The sequence below is a fragment of the Neovison vison genome, chromosome 12 (genome assembly GCF_020171115.1).
Source record: "Neovison vison isolate M4711 chromosome 12, ASM_NN_V1, whole genome shotgun sequence".
Classification (NCBI taxonomy): Eukaryota; Metazoa; Chordata; class Mammalia; order Carnivora; family Mustelidae; genus Neogale; species Neogale vison.
This window is the reverse complement of record NC_058102.1, coordinates 101,871,753-101,889,645: the sequence shown is the minus strand read 5'-3', so window position 1 is coordinate 101,889,645 and position 17,893 is coordinate 101,871,753. Positions and strand designations below refer to the sequence as shown.

At 52.0% G+C, this 17,893-nt stretch overlaps 1 protein-coding gene across 7 annotated transcripts in view; it reads right to left on the bottom strand.

Annotated features, from left to right (window-relative positions):
• The window catches only part of CHD4 (chromodomain helicase DNA binding protein 4), a 31,068-nt gene extending 19,644 nt beyond the window's left edge, over window positions 1-11,424 (bottom strand). For 3 of the 7 annotated variants that reach the window (XM_044227499.1, XM_044227500.1, XM_044227502.1), the window contains exons 1-14: window positions 11,348-11,424; window positions 10,302-10,479; window positions 6,607-6,728; window positions 6,192-6,407; window positions 5,855-5,973; window positions 5,491-5,732; window positions 4,896-5,023; window positions 4,509-4,644; window positions 4,178-4,356; window positions 3,751-3,990; window positions 2,273-2,476; window positions 1,947-2,152; window positions 1,455-1,586; window positions 1,277-1,373 (exon numbers count right to left, since the gene is read on the bottom strand). In XM_044227499.1, the coding sequence (XP_044083434.1) occupies window positions 1,277-1,373; window positions 1,455-1,586; window positions 1,947-2,152; window positions 2,273-2,476; window positions 3,751-3,990; window positions 4,178-4,356; window positions 4,509-4,644; window positions 4,896-5,023; window positions 5,491-5,732; window positions 5,855-5,973; window positions 6,192-6,407; window positions 6,607-6,728; window positions 10,302-10,401 (2,121 nt within the window). In that variant the 5' untranslated portion in view covers window positions 10,402-10,479; window positions 11,348-11,424. The remainder of the gene's footprint in view (window positions 1-1,276; window positions 1,374-1,454; window positions 1,587-1,946; window positions 2,153-2,272; window positions 2,477-3,750; window positions 3,991-4,177; window positions 4,357-4,508; window positions 4,645-4,895; window positions 5,024-5,490; window positions 5,733-5,854; window positions 5,974-6,191; window positions 6,408-6,606; window positions 6,729-10,301; window positions 10,480-11,347) is intronic. The other 4 variants (XM_044227505.1, XM_044227503.1, XM_044227501.1 and 1 more) reach the window with 4 other exon arrangements.
• Between the last annotated feature and the right edge of the window lie 6,469 nt (window positions 11,425-17,893).

Genomic DNA, 17,893 nt, shown 5'->3' with positions numbered 1-17,893 from the left:
AACGAAGGAAGTCAAGAGCTGCTAAGGCGCTCTCTTCCTTCCTTAAGATAGCGGATGCTTGCTCCTCACACATCCTCATCAGATCCTCAAGAGCCATAAGGAATTGTGGGGAAACAGATCTTCAACGGCTACTGGTAACTCTGATTTAGGATCCTCTAGGAAGCAGGGCAACTAACCCATCAGAAAGACCGAGATTTTGGGCCTACAGATCTCTGCTAAAAGACCGCGTCATAGCCTCCCTGACAAGACAATAATTCTGTTGATCAAGATCCACCAGGTCAGGGGCGCCTGGGTGGCTCAGTGGTTTAAGCCTCTGCGTTCAGCTCAGGTCATGATCTCAGGGTCCTGGGATCGAGCCCCACATTGGGCTCTCTGCTCAGCAGAGAGCCTGCTTCCCCCTCTCTCTCTGCCTGCCTCTCTGCCTACTTGTGATCTCTCTCTATCAAATAAATAAATAAAAATCTTAAAAAAAAAAAAGATCCACCAGGTCAACAATCCTATGCTCCCCCTAAAGAGTCAGCTTTTTGTTTTTTAAAGATTTCATTTATTTATTTAACAGAGAGACAGAAAGAGCCAGAAACCACAAGTGGGGGGAAATGCAGAGAGAGGAGGAGAAGCAGACTCCCCTGCTGAGCAGGGAACCTGATGCGGGACTGGATCCCAGGTCCCTGGGATCATGACCCTGAGCCAAAGGCAGACACTTAACCAACTGAGGTACTCCCACACCCCTAGAGTTATTTTTTAACCTTAAAAGTCTTTATGTTATATAACACAAATAAACCCCAGAAGAACTGAGCCATGAATTAAGAGTCAGAAGATGAGCCACCTGGGTGGCCTTAATCATTGAGCGTCTGCCTTCTGCTCGAGTCTTGGTCCCAGGGTCCTGGGATCAAGCCCTGCATCAGGCTCCATGATCAGTGAGGAACCTGCTTCTCCCTCTCCCACTCCCCCTGCTTGTGTCCCCTCTCTCACTGCCTGTCAAATAAATTTTAAAATAAAAAAATGTGTAAGACCCAGGTTCCAATCCAAGTTTCATAAAAGCTTACTTACATAAGGCATCCCTAGGTAACACTTTCTCAATCATAGAAAATACCACTGCCTATGTTTTCATTTTTCTGATGATGCAAAGAGAAAATGAGATGTAGAGAAGAAGGGAAGCTTCTAGCTCTGAAGTTACCGTTGGCAGGGCATTGCCAGGAGTACCAGCCATAGATTGGAGTACACAAGATGTATTGTTCCACCCAACAAACCATCCCCACCCTCTTCTCCAACTCACATCCACTGTAGGAGTTTCAGGAGGCCTCTCCAACTTCCTCAGCTTCACCTTCTTGAGCTTCTTGCCTGGTCGTCCTTCCTCACCCCTCATTAACTCCCTGAAAGAAGACAGACATCACACAGATGCCCAAGGTCCTTCTCCGTAAGAACCAACTCCCCACCTCAGCAAAGCCGCCCACCTGTGGTTCCAGTAGCTCTGCTTGAATAGATCATAGTCCTGTATCTCCACATCCTCACTCTCCCAGGATGCCTGATCGTAGGGCAAGTCCCGCCACTTGATCAAGTAGTGGACATGGCCCTTCTTGTCCACACTGCAAGGTCAAGGAGAAAAAAACCCTCAGAGCCAGAAGACAACACCTCACTCTCAAAAAGTGCCAATAATAGATGTTCCAAACTAGACTTCTAGGAAGGCCAGATGCCACATGTATTCAGAGTCTCTCTACCACACTAGTCTTTGGACCTAAGGTTACATCTCATCTATAGCCTTCTCCTGTGGCTCAAATACCAGGATGCAGTCAGTTAATAATAATACATTGACATGTCTCTTCCAAGTTTAAATCACCAGTGACATCCATTTGCTTACTCCCTTCGGCAACAGTCTCCCAATGGCTATGCTGCCTACCTCCAGTTCACCCAAGACCACCACCAGTCTGACCCTGTTCCACTGGTACCTGTGGTTTAGAATTCGGTGGATCATCATCCACTCAGGTTTTATGCCATAGCGATAGAAGCGTTCCTCCATCTCTGCAAATTTAGGGTCTTTGTTCTTACGCTTCCGGCTCTTCTCTTCATCACCACCAAAGTCCCCGGAAGGTGGTTCGTCCATATCATTCTTCCGCTGATAGTTTCGGAACATCACTTGACAATGCAGCTCCAACTGCAAACAGAAAGAGACATCAGCCACCATGGAGTGGCATCCACTCCTTCCAGCCACAAGGCTGTTTCTCATGACTCTCTTCACTGCAGTCCCCAGATTTCCAGCCTATCCCAGGTTTACCTGCAGTTCAGACACCCAGGAGCAGTGCCAGTAAGACATGCCTTGCCATTTCACAAAGAACTGCCGCTCTGGCCTCCCCTCCAAGGGCTTGGGAGAGGGAGTATTGGGATCAGCATCTGGAGGCCGAGGCACTGGTGTGGGAGATGGTGGCTGCCCCCATTTCCAGATTAGAATCTTCTGAACTTTGCCCTTAAGCGCTGGACACTGAGAGAAAAAGAGGATGCAACATCAAATCATTACCAAGGAGAGGAAATGTAACAGCCCATAGCCTCAGCCTTATCAAAGGATTATTAAAATCTTATTTCAAGAGGTGCCTGGGTAGCTTAGTCAGCTAGGAGTCCAACTCTTGGGTGCAGCTCAGATCATAAACTTGGGGTCATGGGATCAAGCCCCCGCTGGGGTTCAGCGTGGAGTCTGCTTGAGATCCTCCCCCTCTCCGTATCTACCCACCCTGCTTATGCTCTCTTCCTCTCCCTCTCTCTAAAATAAATAAATAATTATTGAATTCTCTTTTTAAGAACCATTTTATATAAAGAATAATAGAATTCCATCTCTGCTCCTGGACTTCATCCAGAATTTGAGTGATACTATGACTCCTATGGTTTTTTTTGGGAGGGGGTTGGTTTTTTGTTTTGTTTTTAAAGATTTTATTTATTCATTTGACAGATAGAGATCACAAGTAGGCAGAGAGAGGAGGAAGCAGGGTCCCCGCCCAGCAGAGAGCCCACGATGTGAGGCTTGATCCCAGGACCCCGGGATCACGACCTGAGTCAAAGGCAGAGGCTTTAACCCACTGAGCCACCCAGGCGCCCCTATCATTCCTGTGTTTAACAGAGCCAATAGCGAGACCTCAACAATAACCCAGAACAAGAAAAGCAGAGAAAACCCCCAGACGTAGGGTACCAGAATTCCTCTCCTAAGCAACTGAAAAGCAATTAAGTAATCCTATTAACCATTCTAAAATACCAAGACCCCAAAGCTGGGTGCCAAGACAGAATGGATGGTCTAGGCTGGAGAAACACGGCTTTAACAACACCCCTTAAAAGAGCTGGCAAAGGGCGTGTGGGTGGCTCAGTTGGGTTAAGCCAACTGCCTCCAGCTCAGGTCATGATCCTGGAGTCCCGGGATTGAGTCCTACATCGGACTCTCTGCTCAGCAGGGAGTCTGCTTCTCCTGCTGACCTCTCTCCTCTCGTGCTCTCTCTCTCAAATAAATAAATAAAATCTTAAAAAAAAAAAAGAAAAATAGAGAGGACAAAGCATCAACTCTCTGTTCAAAGCTAATCCTACATTTTCCCAGACAAAGCTATCCCCAGACTACATAAGAAAGGAAAACAATCTGTCTCAGGGCTAAAAGATAGAGTTCTCCAATGACCTCTCCTACACTTCAGCCCCCCGAAGCCTACACATAAAAGAAGAATACCCTTCTGTTAGACTACACTACCCATACCTCCTACCTTGGCTAGCGTCGTCACTCACCGTACAACGGGGACAGAGCCATTCACCATTAGGAATCTCTGGAAGTGGGGGGTTCAGGCAGTGGATGTGGTAGGATGAAGGACAGGTGTCACAGCAGAGCAGCTCCCCACCATCTTTACAGACACGACAGAACTCCATATGGTGGTCATCCTCCTCTTCAGGGTCTCCTCCAACCTCTTCCAGGATCTCCTCACCCTCTGAATTGTCTTCTTTAGCCTCCCACTGGATGCCTTCCTTCTCCTGCAGTAAAGGACCACAGAGTCAGATTATTACCTCCCCCCCACCCACCCAAGTTGGAACCACACCCATCATTTCTTTGAATGCTTCCCGAAGCCCACACCAATACCACCACCCAGGCCCAAAGGATCTCTGTCACCCCACCCTTCCTCTTGAGGGTTCCAGAGGGCCACAATGGCCAGGTACTCACGCAATGTGGACAGCTCCACTTGCCCTCGGGAGCCTTCTCCATATCCGGATCCAGGCAGACCATGTGGTAGGCTCGGGGACAGGTATCACACAGGATGATCTCACCGCCTTGCTGGCACACCTCGCAATAGTCCTGGTGGTCTGTCTCATAACCATCCACAGCAGTCACCTCCTCCTCGCCTGGGCAAGGAAGAGGGAAAGCCCAGTTATTAGAAAAAAACTACCTCCCCCCACCCCCTCTAAAATAAACCCAACCCCGATCTCCTTAGGGAGATTCTTCCCAGTCATCCCCACCCCACCCCATCACACACAGACCCAAAAAAGAAACACACCTTTCTTTTTCTTTTTAGTGGTTCGGAGTTTCTTGCGGCTGCGGCTACTGCGACTGGTAGAACCATCAGAAACGGAATAGCTATTGATGCTGGCATCATCGAAGTCAGACTCCACATCTAAGTCATCATCCTCACTCTGGCAAAATGAAAAGAAAGAAGGTTAGAGGTTAAAGCCAAGGGGAAAGAGTATTTACTAGAGAAGGGAACACTCTTACTGGGGATACTAGAATCCCAACAAGGACGGTCAAGTAAGAAGCCTAGTCATTGTGTTCTGGGGCCAAGAGTCTCCACTCTTACTTGCCTACCTGTGAAGGCCAGACCCAGACACAGAGTAACACTGCACCAGATAGGGCACCCTCACCAAAACAGGATGGGCTGGGCTCTCACCGAGGATCTCTTACGCTTAGAACCAAAACCTCCCAGCTTGATTTTCAGAGGAGCTACTTTCTTGGGTTTAGGCTTCTTGGCGTCAGGTACACGAGGGCTGCCCTTGGGCTTCCTCCGAGCATTGGGACCTAAAGTCAGAGAACACACTTAAGATCAGGTAATCCAAACACGTGACAAGATAGCCGATGGAAAAGATTAATAAAATATTCTCTTCCTGGGCGCCTGGGTGGCTCGTGGGTTAAAGCCTCTGCCTTCGGCTCAGGTCATGATCTCAGGGACCTGAGATCGAGCCCCGCCTCGGGCTCTCTGCTCAGCAGGGAGCCTGCTTCCCCCCTCCTCTCTCTCTACCTGCCTCTCTGCCTACTTGTGATCTCTATCTGTCAAATAAATAAATAAAATCTTAAAAAAAAAAAAAATTCTCTTCCTAAGCACATTTCCCCGTGTCCAACTTCCCAAAATTTCCCTCCTAAATCCAAGATTCATTTCTACCTCACACTCCTCTATCTTTAGGCTGACAGAACAGCGTCCACATGCTTCTTCAGTCTTCAGTATCCCATGCCCACACCATCCCCCCTCACAGTGGGTCTCATTTCACCTTTGCCCTCCTTGGTCTTGGCCTTGCGGATCGGCACCTCCACAGGTGGAGGAGGTGGTGCAACTTCAGTGGCCGTCACCATGCTCTCCACCACAGCCACCGCTGCCGCTGCTGCTGCTGCCACAGAAGCCCCGGAACTGCCTTTGAAGGGATTGTTGGTGCTGAACTCACGCCACTTTGCACCCAAAACCATCATCATCTTGGAGACAGCAATCTTGGGGTTTTTGGCAGCAATGAGGGGCCTGGTGGAGAAATGGACAAGAACAAAGAGGAAAATCTTTGAGAATAAATGAGACAGAGAGAGAAGCGAATAGAGATTATTCATGCACTCTCCTCCCCAGCGCCCAAGACCCCCACTATTTACCGGACAAACTGGCTGAAGGCCTTGTAGTTGGTGAGGGTGCGATAATCCTCCTCTGAGAACACATGGTCAATGTCTTCCATGCCCCAGTCTTCCAGGAGCTGAGCAGATGATTTAGGCTCCTGCAGAGAGAGCAAGGTCAAAGACCTGACACCTAGTGTCCATACTTGCTAAAGGGAATCTGAGCTGAGATGAAGGCCTGCAAGACCAGGGGAGGAGAGCGGAGAGAAAATCATTACAACCGGCGAGAGAGAACACTCTAAGGGGCAGTGCAGTATCTGGGAGACAGAGGACAGGAAGCCAACCGCAAGTACACAGGAGAGGACAGAGGTCCAGGCACCTTTGAATCATCATCATCGTCATCCTCCTCCTCCTCTTCCTTCCGCTTGGATTTGCTCTTCTTTTCTTTCTTAGGTCCAAGCTTCTTCTTTTTCTTCTTGCCAGGGGTATAGTCGCTGCCCTCACTGTCTGAGCGCAGAGCCACCTCTTCCTCCTCCTCCACAAACTCCGGCCCCTCCCCAGAGCTGTCCCCCAGCTGCCGGCATAAGAGCATACGCTGGAGCAGGGAAGGGGGAGAGGGAGACAGACACACACATGCTACACACATGCTGACCTCAGGACAGCCCTGAGGCTCATCCCCAGGACCTGGCCCACCACTGGAGAAGAAGAAACAAATGTCCCCCCACGCCCCTTAACCGTTCTCATCAGAGCTTCTCCTTTCTTCTTATTCCCCAAACATCCAGTCACCCACTCACCTCCTTTTTTTGGCGCTTGCTCTTAGGGATTTTAGGGTCCCGAGGTTTCTTAGGCTTTTTCTTCTTCTTGAGCTTTGGAGTCTCTGCTTCTGACAAATCTTCTTCTGGGTCCTCTTCGTTTTCTACATATATTTGGCAGAGAGAGGCAGGTAGAGAAAAGATCAATAGCAAAAGGTCAGAGCCTAATCCAAAGGCTTTAGACTTTATTCCCCCACCTCTTGTCCCAGATTCCACTGAAGAGAACTGCTATACTCACCACAGAAGGAAGCTGATACTCAGGACAAAAACAGACAAAGAGAGAGCTGTATATACCCGAAATAGGCCTGTCAGGCCAAACCAGGCCCACCTCGGGCAGCTGTCCAGACCCCTGCCTCCTTTCCCTCATCCCTCACTGGAATCCTCTATATGTTCACCAGTGCAGCTGAAGCACAGTGCTTAGAATAAACCAAATAAGAGAAATAGGTCTAGCCCTCCTCTAACTGTCCACCAAATATCCTACAAACCAGGGGATGAAAATGAAAGGTCCTCCCCATAAGGCAAAAATGACAGAATACATCTTAACCACATCCCCAGAACAGTATCACTCCAGGGGTCCCAGAAACCACACCCTTCACTACCCACTTTGGGTCATCACTGCTTAAAACCACCAGAATCCTCAAGCCAGAGGTTCAGTTGTCAGCTCAGTATCATACCCACTCCCAAACATGATTTCCTTTCCCCATCTCCAGCTCCACAGTTCCTCCCCAGCTTCTCCTGGGTCAGTAGCCTCTTCTCCCCAGGGGCCCAAATCAGCCCAGCTGTCACCATCTCCTCCACACACACCCCCCCCAATCCTCCTCCCATCTGGCTCCACCTCCTCCCCTGGCTGGGAGCACACACAAAGCCTGGGGTAATACTGAGAGCTCCTGGGCAGGGATAGGTGGGAAGGGGCACAGAGGGGGAGGAGAAGACCAGGACGCAGCTTCCTTTGTAACTAACACACATTCACACCACCTCCCTCCTCCCTCCTCTCTCTCCTTCTTCCTAAGCCACCCCCGCCCAGGGAGGGGGGGAGTGGAGAAGGGAGTGGAGAGAAGGAGGGAGTGCCTCACCCACTGAGGAGAGGGAAAATGGCTCCTGACCGCAGAAGCCAGCCCAGGGCACCCAGCTGCCAACATAGGACAGGAAGTAGCAGGGGAGGGGGTGGGGTTCGGAGAGGTAGCCGAGGAAAGACTACCCTCACAAAGACTTCCCAAATTACTACCTGGCCCCAGGTCCACATGCCACTTCTCCTAACACCTATTCTGGGATAACACAGTTCTGGAGAGGCCACTCTAATGTCCTAGGCAAGGAAACCCAAGACAAACGTGAAGGGTAATACAAGAGGGACTGGGCTACTCCCCTCGATCATAATTATTTTTCCAATCATCAGAGCTAAGATTTAACAAAGGCTCAGTGGAGCTATGGTCAGAGCATACAACCTTCTCAAATTTCTGATATCCAAAAGATTTACCTTGAGGAATGGGAGCCCACAAGAAGTCTCTATAACTCAGGTTCCTCCTCACCACCTATCTCCCCAAGAGTCCAAGCCATAAATCCTAAACCACCTCTCACAGATTACAAATAGCCACCTATCCAACATATATGGGAGTGATGTCTTCACCAAGAAAAAAAGAGCAGCACCTGGACAGTGCTGGACAACAATATGCTTCCTTCAATCTTACACACATGCTCTTTGGCCCTGACCCCCAGAACTGGCCTTAAAATGCTTCTGGCTCCGCCCTTCCTGAGCAAAGCAGATACTAGGGAACATGAGACATTAAGCTTGACAAAGCACCATCAGCCTCCCCCCACTCAGCCCAGGATCAGGCCAGGCATAAGAAAGCCCCTCCCATTCCCTTGGGAATGGAACACCAGCCTGGATCTCACCAGAAAGAACCATTTTCTTAAGGCTTCTCCCCAGCAATCCCCATGTCATCCCCCTCACTAATCAGTTCCATCTCTCCGTTCCTCGTCTTCCTCACTTCCATAAAAACTGGATACAAGGACAAACTCATGCAGGTGAAGGGGACACCCATCCTCATAAGACCCCCAAACTTCTCAGACAGATAATGTGCTGAGACAACATGCGGCAAAGTGGCTGAGACATAAAAGATTTGGGAAAGGGGCAGGAATGGGGCGTGGCAAGTGGAAAAACTGGGTCATGCTACAGCTTGGGGCAGAGTTCACCCTGGGAGCCTGCACAGCTCCCAATCAACTGGGGAGAGGGCAGCCCCAGACCAAAAAGCCAATGGGAAGCCAAGATGTAGAACCAGCATTGGCTGGATAGCACTACTACTTCTCTGGCCCCTCACAGAAAGGATCAGATCATATTACCTATACCACCACCCCACCCCCATCTTGGGCAACAGCACCGAAATTTGCCACCTTGGCCTACATGGTGATGAGACTAAGTCTAAGTTCTTATCCCAACAGCTTAAGATTCAGTAACAAGACCCCTCTCCTAAGTGCCCTCAGTTTCAAAAGAAGACTTCCAACTTAGAAGACACCAAATGTAGAAACATCTTTCCCAGACCACTTCAACTTGCTGCTAGAGCTAAGGAGAGAGAAGGCAAAAGTGAAAGAAGTTTGATGGGAAACAAAAACAGGACGAGCAAGCTCTGGAATTAAAAGAAAAATAAATATAAGCAGAGAATTTAAAAATGGCATTAAAAAAAAAAGCTCGAAAAAAGGTCAAGGAAACAAGTAGGTGACTTAGCTAAGGGCTCTTTAAAAGGAAAGACAGCCACTTAGATGCATAACATCAATCACCATTTGAGAAGAGACAAGGGCTACTCCAATCAGGCAGGGTGATTATAACCATACGGGTTTGGCCAGTCCAAGGAGCCACCCCCAAACACAGACAGAACAACCCCCAACACACCTACACAAACACTTCATGCCACCAGCCAAACCCTAGGCTCCTTGCATGGAGGCAGAAGCCTCTAGGAAAAAAGCCGGTATTATGTCCACTTGCTATAGGAAAGTGGTGTGTGTGTGGTGGGGGGGGGGGGGGAGTCCGCAGGGTGTCACCTCTGTTCTTTTGCCCCTCCCTAGTATATCTTTCAGGCTATGACATCCTACCCCTAGCCCCCATCATTTCCCCACTTCAAACATTCCAACAATCTGCCTGGCTAAAAGCGCTCTACAACCCAGCTAAGGAGCGCAATTCAAACTTCACACAGTTGAGACAGCACAGAAAACCGGTAACTGATCAGAAGCTAAAAATAATCAGATAGAGAGTAACCTGCACTCCCTCTCTCCTTTCCACAGCAGCAACCACAGGATCCTACTAATACAGATGACCGACTGGTCTCCAAAATGCAATCCTCAACACATACCCCCTCCTACCCCCCCTCCAGGGGTCCCAGCCACCTGCATTCCTCCATGGACCCGCACAAGGTAAGGTCCGCCAGCCCAGAGAGCTCCCTCAACCGGGAACTGCATAGCATTCCTGAAGACAGTGCAGCAAGCTTGCATGGAGGTCCCAGAGCCCAGGAGGCACATGGCTTCCACCCCCTCCCACAAGAGCTCCGCAGAAGAGAACCACTCCCTTCGGATGCCCTCCACTCAGACTCTGCACACAGAGAGAGAGAAACTCAACCCTGCCTCACCAGAGTCACTAGGGAGGGCCCAAATGCCTCCTTCCTGCCCTGGGCCCTTGGGGAAGATGTTACCTGGGTGGGGTGGGGGCAGGCTGTTGTTCAAAAGTGCATCCATATCTTCCTCCTCGCTGCCCGCCGAGCAGGGGGACGGGGAGCCCAGGCCCGACGCCATCCCCTTCCGCTCCCGGCCAGGGAATCGGCCCAGCTGCTCCTGCCTGCGGCCTGGGGCCCTCTACACTGGCCCGAGTCACTGTGCGGGGGAGGGGGGAAAGAAAGAGAGAACAGTCAGTGACGCGCACTGTCCCCCTCCCCCACACCCACCCGCTCTTTCCGCCCACCACCACCAGCGGCCCCCCCACCCCAGCCACCCTAGCAGGGCACCCGAACCACTCAGGCTGAACTTAGTTCCACACTCCTCGAGGGCAGCCCGGAAGCCGGCTCCCCAAACGGAGCCCCCAAGATGAGCGGGAGCGACGCCCCCGAGGGCAGGCTGGTGCAGGCGTGGGGAGGGGGAGAAACCAGACTGGACCGAGCAGGGTGTGACGCGGGGGGAAGGGGGTCCGAGTGGCCGCGGCGCGGGGGGGCCGAGGGAGGCGGCAGGCGGCGAGGCGCTCGGGGACACAAGGTCACTTGGGGGTTGGGGGGCGCCTCCCTGCGCCTGGGGAGGGGCCAGTCCCCAGACAGGGCAGCTCTCCAAAGGCTGTCCTCTGGGACAACTCAGGTTCTCGGGAGGAGCTGCGGGGCCGAGGGGGCGTGGAGGCTTGGGCGCTCCAGGGGGCTGGAGGTTGGGACCCGGGAGACGAGGGAGCGCCCACCGGGCAGGGGGCCGGGCCACGTGTCCCGGGGGGCAAGTGAGCAAAGGGCGAGGGGGCGGGCGCCGGGCATTGTGGGAGACCAAGCCCGAGGTGGGAGTCGCGGGGGGCAAGACTCGGGCCGGCTTAGGGCGGGGGTGGGGGGGCAGGGCGCCCTGCAGGCAAAGGAAAGGAAGGGTCGGCTCCTCTGGGCAGGGGGCGGTCCGCGAGTCCGGGACGTCTGAGGAAGGGGTGGGTGGAGGGATGAGCTTGGGGGCTGGTCGAGCTGAGAGGGGCGTCTCTCTGGGAACCCCGTGCTCTCCTCACCCCGGAGCCGCCGCAGGTCGCGCTGGGTCCGGCCCGGTGTCACTCCCGCTCCGGCTCCTCCTCGCCGCGGCCGAAGGGGGGAAAATGGCTCCGGCTCCGGCGTCGCCTCTTAAAGGGCCCGAAACACCGGCCGGGAAATCCCACCGCACAGGCCCCGCCCCCCCACGGACAGCCCATAATAACCTCAACCAACTCCAACCCCCCCTCCACTACCGCCACCCTCCTCCTTAGGTCTCCCGGGCAACCCCCGCCCCCTCGTCGCTCAGGCAACCATTGGCCACGCCCCCTTCGAGCGCGCGCGCGCGTGTCACCCGGGCAACCACCCACCTCCAGGCCATCCCATAATACACACGGACACCCTACCACCCCCCCCCCACACACTCCATACACCTATATGCCAAGGCTGTTGACATCTCATAATATTGCAGACCTTTTGCAACTAACCCTCTCCCCACCTCAGACATCCCATAATAGTCATCCTTTGCCAACTTCTTCACTTTGGCCCTAATGCTAACATCCCATAATAATTCGTCACCTCTCCTTCCCCATGGCCATCCCATAATAAGCACCCCTCCCAGCACTTCAGCCTCACAGCCCATAATACTCATCCCCATCCCCCACAGACATCCCATAATAACCACTCTTCATCCACCCCCAGTTAGATATCCCATAATAGTCAGAAACTCCCCCCTCCCCCCCACATTACAACAACGGACACTTCGGCCTCCTCCCACACACATCCCGTAATAATCAGTTTCCCACTTTCTATACTCACATCCCATAATAAGCAACCCCCTAGCCTGAGCTGCCCTCAGCTCCAGCAGGCTAGGGTCTAGATCCTCAGAACACCACCCTCAGCCTTCATACATCCATTCTAACTCCACAGCCCATAATAACCTTCTCCTCTGTCAGAGAGATATCCCATAATGATCGGCAGTCCTACTGTCACCCTACAGATGGACATCTAATCTCCTTTCCTCTAACCCTGGAAAGATATCCCATAGTTCTACTCCTCCACCCCACCTCCTGATATCCCATAATAATGTCAAGCAGCCCATGGTCCACCAGACATACTATAATACTCCCAGCACAACCTAGAGTCCCATCCCATAATGCTTCACCTCCAGCCACCACCCCATGCCTTTCCACCCAGGCATCCCATAATATTCATATTCAAACCTCCCCCACCTCCACAGGCTGTCAGTCTGTTCTAACACCCAGAGCCACAAGGGTGAAGCAGGCTACCCATACTGCCCTGTGCCCGCCCCAACTTGTACACACCTTTATCCCTTCCTGGGCCAAAGCAGTATCCTAGCATAAAGCCTCTTGATGTCTAGGACAAACCCTACCTTCCCTCATCCCATCATTTCCAGACACTCAGAAACTGAGAGTCAACCTAGAGCCCCATCCAATCCCACCAAATTCAGTTATTCTCCAGATGCTTACCTTCAGCTCTTTAGTTTTGGGTAGAGCCAACCAAATACCATGCTGATCAGACGAGCCATTTACATAAAGTTTAATTCAGCCATAGCATCCCACAATAATTATAAGCTCTTATCTTTACAAAGGAGTCTTTATTTCTCAGCATTTCAGCAGTCCTTCTCCCATGTCACCCTGCCTCTCCAGGTCAGGTGGTCCAGCATGCCTGGGCCAGTCCCATGGATGGACATCCCACCATAATATGAAGTGAGAATTCTGCTATATATATCAAGAACCAAGACTCCTCTCCTCCTCACTGCTACTCCTGTTCACTCAACAGATGTTGCCAGAGCACCTAGTAAGGCAGCAAGCTGGGCGCCACAGGGAGTGCAAGGACCACAGGTGCCTCCCTTTAAAAAGCATAAACAACTATGGGACAAGATAGAATGTCTGGTGTCAAGGGAACACAGCTGAGTGCTATTTCCCAATTTCCTGTTAAAGAAAATAAAAGAGATCCTAACTGGTCTTAGGAGAGATCAGATCCCAGTAGAGGTTCTTGATAGTCCTTCTAGAAGCTAGAAGGTATTCCAAAAGGATTTACGATATAGATGGGTGGTCAAAATATCTCCTATCTGTTCCCTGCCACACAAAGGGATTTGACTGGAAAACAATGTCCATCTATCCAGTGTTTCTAAAACTGAAATCCTGTAATATCGTTATGGGCCTCCTTTTTGAGAGACTCTTAACATACCAGAGTTGTTATCCTCATTCTTGAACACCAAATTCCGCTTACCTTCAATGTCCTGTATTTTTTAACCACTTTCTTGTTTATATCTTGAAGTCTCATACTTCCAACTGTCCCCATTCTCATCTTGTTGGGGCCCATTCTCCATCCAAAAAAACCCTTTGATGTATAATATTCACCATCTTTCCTCCTCCCATGTACATCCCATTCCAGGATGCCTCTTTCATGCAGTTATGCTACAAGGCAGCCTTCCAACGTATACCCTCCCCTTCCCAGACTGGGTCTATCTTGCAGTTACCTTGGGGACCCAGTCTTAGAAAGTCCAAGAGCCCAATCTTAAGAACTGTTAGCCCTCAGAGCGCCTGATCCCATAAACCTGTCATTTTTCCCTTTTCCTGGTCCCTAAGAGAATCAGGACCCAAGTGAAAACCAATGTCATAGCACCATTGCCTTGCTGCCCCCAACCCCCAAGGCAGAGGTAATGTCTTTCTTTGCTCTCATGTGCCTTTTCCATACAAATCCAAGAACTATGGCAGTGGGACAGGTTGGAGAGAACCTGGAACATCTTCTAGGATGAACCTCACACCATCTCTGCATTGCTCTTCTAAACCTCACTTTCCTAGAGAAAGGGCCTGGCCAGAGGACTCTGCCCTCCCCTGGGAACCCAGGGCTGGAGTTGTGGCAAGGAGAAATAAATTCAGAAGAGGTGAGAGCTTGCTTCAAGAAGTTACCATCCCTTTGCTTCTCAGCAGAGCACCTGTGGTGTTAATACATCTTTTCACCAACTCCTACCTGACTTAACTCCCTGGAGCACCCTTTTGCCACATCCCTGAGGTGTGCAGGCCATTTCCCCCATTCTACAAGGTTGCCATGGTCTTCCTCATTCAATTCTCATGACATCAAAATTGGGCCGCATTCATTTGAGCAAACTCTCCCCCATGACCATTCTGAGTACTTAGGATGGACCTTGTAAGCCTCACTTAGGGGAGAGGAGGCAGCTCTGTTAAAATACCATAACGTGGGTATACCTTCTTTCAACAACATTCTCCTTGGCAGGCAGAGCTGCTAGATACCTATTATGCCCTCCTCTCTCCCCTTTTCTCCAGGGAATCCAGCCTGCCTCTGGGCCTCAAATTCCCTTCTGTAATATCTCCATCTGCCCCATAGCCTTTTCTTCTCATATATATAAACCCCATTACTACAGTGATTCGTAATATAAACCAGGAAGAGAGTTTTGTAACTGGGTAGTCACAGCTTTGTGCCCGTGATCATAAACACGGATTGAATTTGTCCCTCATAGCTCTCTGCCCACCTCTCCTTGCTCCCACTACAAGGAGAATGTTAGAATCCCTTTGCCTCTTCTTGAGTTCCAGAGAGGGCTAGGATGAGTGTGTTTATGTATTGCTTTTGTGGTCCTTATGCTTCTTTGCTCCCCCACTCCCTAGCCCCACACTACCCTTCCAGATAAATTACAAATAAACCACTAGCATGATTGGCCCACAGAGACTAAGGGTGGGATAATCTCATGATTAATGCACCCAGGGGGACAACCTCTCTAACCGGTTACCTTAGAGTTCTGTTTCCATCCCATGGTACAGAAGAACCTAGAATAACACTCAGAGTGGGTTGTCCATGGAGTTTCAGTACATGCTCTCTCTACATCTCTATTTTCTGTGAACCCCAGAAACTGCCTGTAAGAGGTCTAAGGGACCAGTGTTCTCCTGCTTTGTCAGAAAAAGGGCTTTGGAAAGACAACATAGGGAGGAAAAGCCACAGTACAGTGCATTGTGATGGCTAGACAGGATGCAGGTCCTGCAGGGCTTTGGGGAGGCCTTCAGGAGCCAACTGAGTCTCTGTTCTGGGCGTGTGACTGCAAGGTTGCAAAGCCCCTGTGGCCCAACCCACCTACCTGAGCGGTGGTCCCAAGGCTCAAATCCAGGAAGGCAAAGTGGGAGGAGAGTACTTGGGTTCTGTGGTCACCCAGGAGCACTACTCCCTTTGGTGTGCCACACAGACAGAACCCAGACATTACCACTGCCAGCCCAGCTCTGCAGGCCCTGGATTCAGCAACCCTGCAGGCCCTGGATTCAGCAACCCTGCAGCTCACAAGCTGCAAAAAGACCCAGGTGTCCAGGGTTCAGATTTGACCAGCTCTAGCCTGCCCCAGGGGCCCCTTCAAACAGCTGTCACAGAAGAACCTCTCTAGCCAGTTACTCTTGCCAGGCCTCAGGTCTGGCTCCAGGGCTCACCCCACCCTCCCCAGCTCCTTTCCCTCCCTCTTCCTTCCTTTCCTTCCTCACCACCAACCACCCCCCCAACCTCCCCAGAGCTTTACCTACCCAGGACAGCCCCACCCAGTTGTGCAGGGCACATCCCATAATAATCCTTCTCCTTGCTAGCCCCCACCCCCCCAAAAAAAAGAGAGGCGGCCATCCCATAATAGCCACCCACAAGAGACATTCCGCGGTGACCGCCCCCTCCCTGCAGAGCTGCCGGGAGCAGCCATCCCATAATAGCTGGCCGCCTGTTTTACTGGTTACGGCTGTGGAGGGAGCTGGAGAGGAAATGGAGGGGAGGGGGGAGGGGAAGAGGATCAAGGGCCCCCACTTTGTGGAGGGAGAAGGGGGAGGAGAGTGGCCCAAGGGGACTGGGAACCAAGAGGACATCGTGCAGGTGGGAGGTGTGATCTGCTGGCGGCTACAATCCTGCTTTAGGGCTTTCTCCCCATTCCCCAGGGGCTGCCTTTCCCCCCCCCCAGCACCTTGGAGGTGTCTGCTAGTTAAGGGAGATGCCTAGGATGGGTTGAGGTGCTCAAAGTGTGTGCGTAGCGGGGGATGGATTTCAGGTGTTCCCCTTGGGCCGTTTGAGAGAGAAGGCAGACCTTAGAGAGAGGATGGCAAGAGAGTAAGGGGTGGGGGGGTTGGAGAAGAGCTCCTCAGGCCCTCCCCATTCTGCACCACCATCCCATAATAATCCCCCCAGCCCCACTCCCCCTCCCACACACGACATCCCATAATATCTTCTGGAGAAGCAGTCCCCGCAGTAGGTACAAAGAGCTATCCCATAATATGCTCCCCCACCCCCACTCACCACCCCCCCAACTTGGCCCCCCCCTCAGTCACATGCAGCCGGTGCCATCCCCCGCTGCTCCCCCCTCTGGCCACCGAAGGCCTTGCCAGCCCATAATACTCTTGCCTCTGGTCGCAGGAGGCCTCCAGCCCATAATATTCCCTTCCACCACCACCCCCCCTTCCCGCCCCGCACCCCTTCCTCCCGCCTCCAGTTGGATCCGGGCCTCACCAGCCCATAATATTCCCCAGTCTCCTAAGGCTGTTCCAGCCCATAATACTCTCCCTGTCTCCTAAGGCCTCTCCATCCCATAATACTGCCAGACGCCTGACCTGTGGGCCAAACCCCAGCCCGTTCCACACATCGAGGCTGTGTCAGCGCCGCTGGTCTCCCTCCCTGTCCCTCCCTCCTCCCTCCTCGGCGCTTTCCCTCCCAGGCTCCCTCCCGCCCTCCTGCCCTAGGCCCCTCTCCCGGCCCCACCCTGTGCCTGCCTGGGCCCTTACTTCCCCTCCAGCCTCCTCTCTTGCCCTTTCTCCTTTGCTGGGTTCTTCATCCCATGCCCCCTCTCCTCTCCCTTTCAGGCACTTTTCTACCCACTCCTCTGTCTGTGGGATAGACATTAGGCCTAGTGGGGAGAGAGTGCCCCCAGAGGGCAACAGGCCAGTCACTGCCCCTGAAAACTGTCTACTTGACCTAGCACTGTGGAAACTTGCCCAGCCTGCCTTGCTCACCCATCCCATGGCCCTGGTTCTGATTGCTGGCAGAGCCCTGTCTGGGTGAGGATTCACCTTGGAACCCTTGCTGTCTTCCAGAAACACTCCCCGTGGGCATCACAAACAGATTTTACCAATAGCTTCCACTCCCCACACTCTTGTCAAAAAGAGAGCTCCCCCTTTTGGAGTTTCTCCCAGGTGCCTTTCCAAGGTGATCTCATTGACCTAACAGCAACCCAACAAGTAGATACTGTGATTCCCCATTTCACAGAGGAGAAAACAGAGGTTCAGAGAGTTGAAGCAACTTGCTAAGTCACATTGCCAAGAAGTGACAGAGCTGAAATTAGTACCCGCCCAGGTTGGTTCTGAGAGCCTTTGGGTTTCCCAAAGGCCCGTGTGAGAAACTTCCCTTTTTGGTGCTATCTCTTCTGGAGAGGATATGGCATGGTGAGAGCTACCCTGGCCTCCCTCTGTCTCCAAGGTCTCCTGAAAGAATGAAGAAGGCAGGCCCGTGGTGTGAAATTTAACCTCCCCTTTCCCATTTCCTCCACAGGACCCCCAGGTGGCAACCCAGTAGGGATTTCCCTCAAGCTGGTTCAG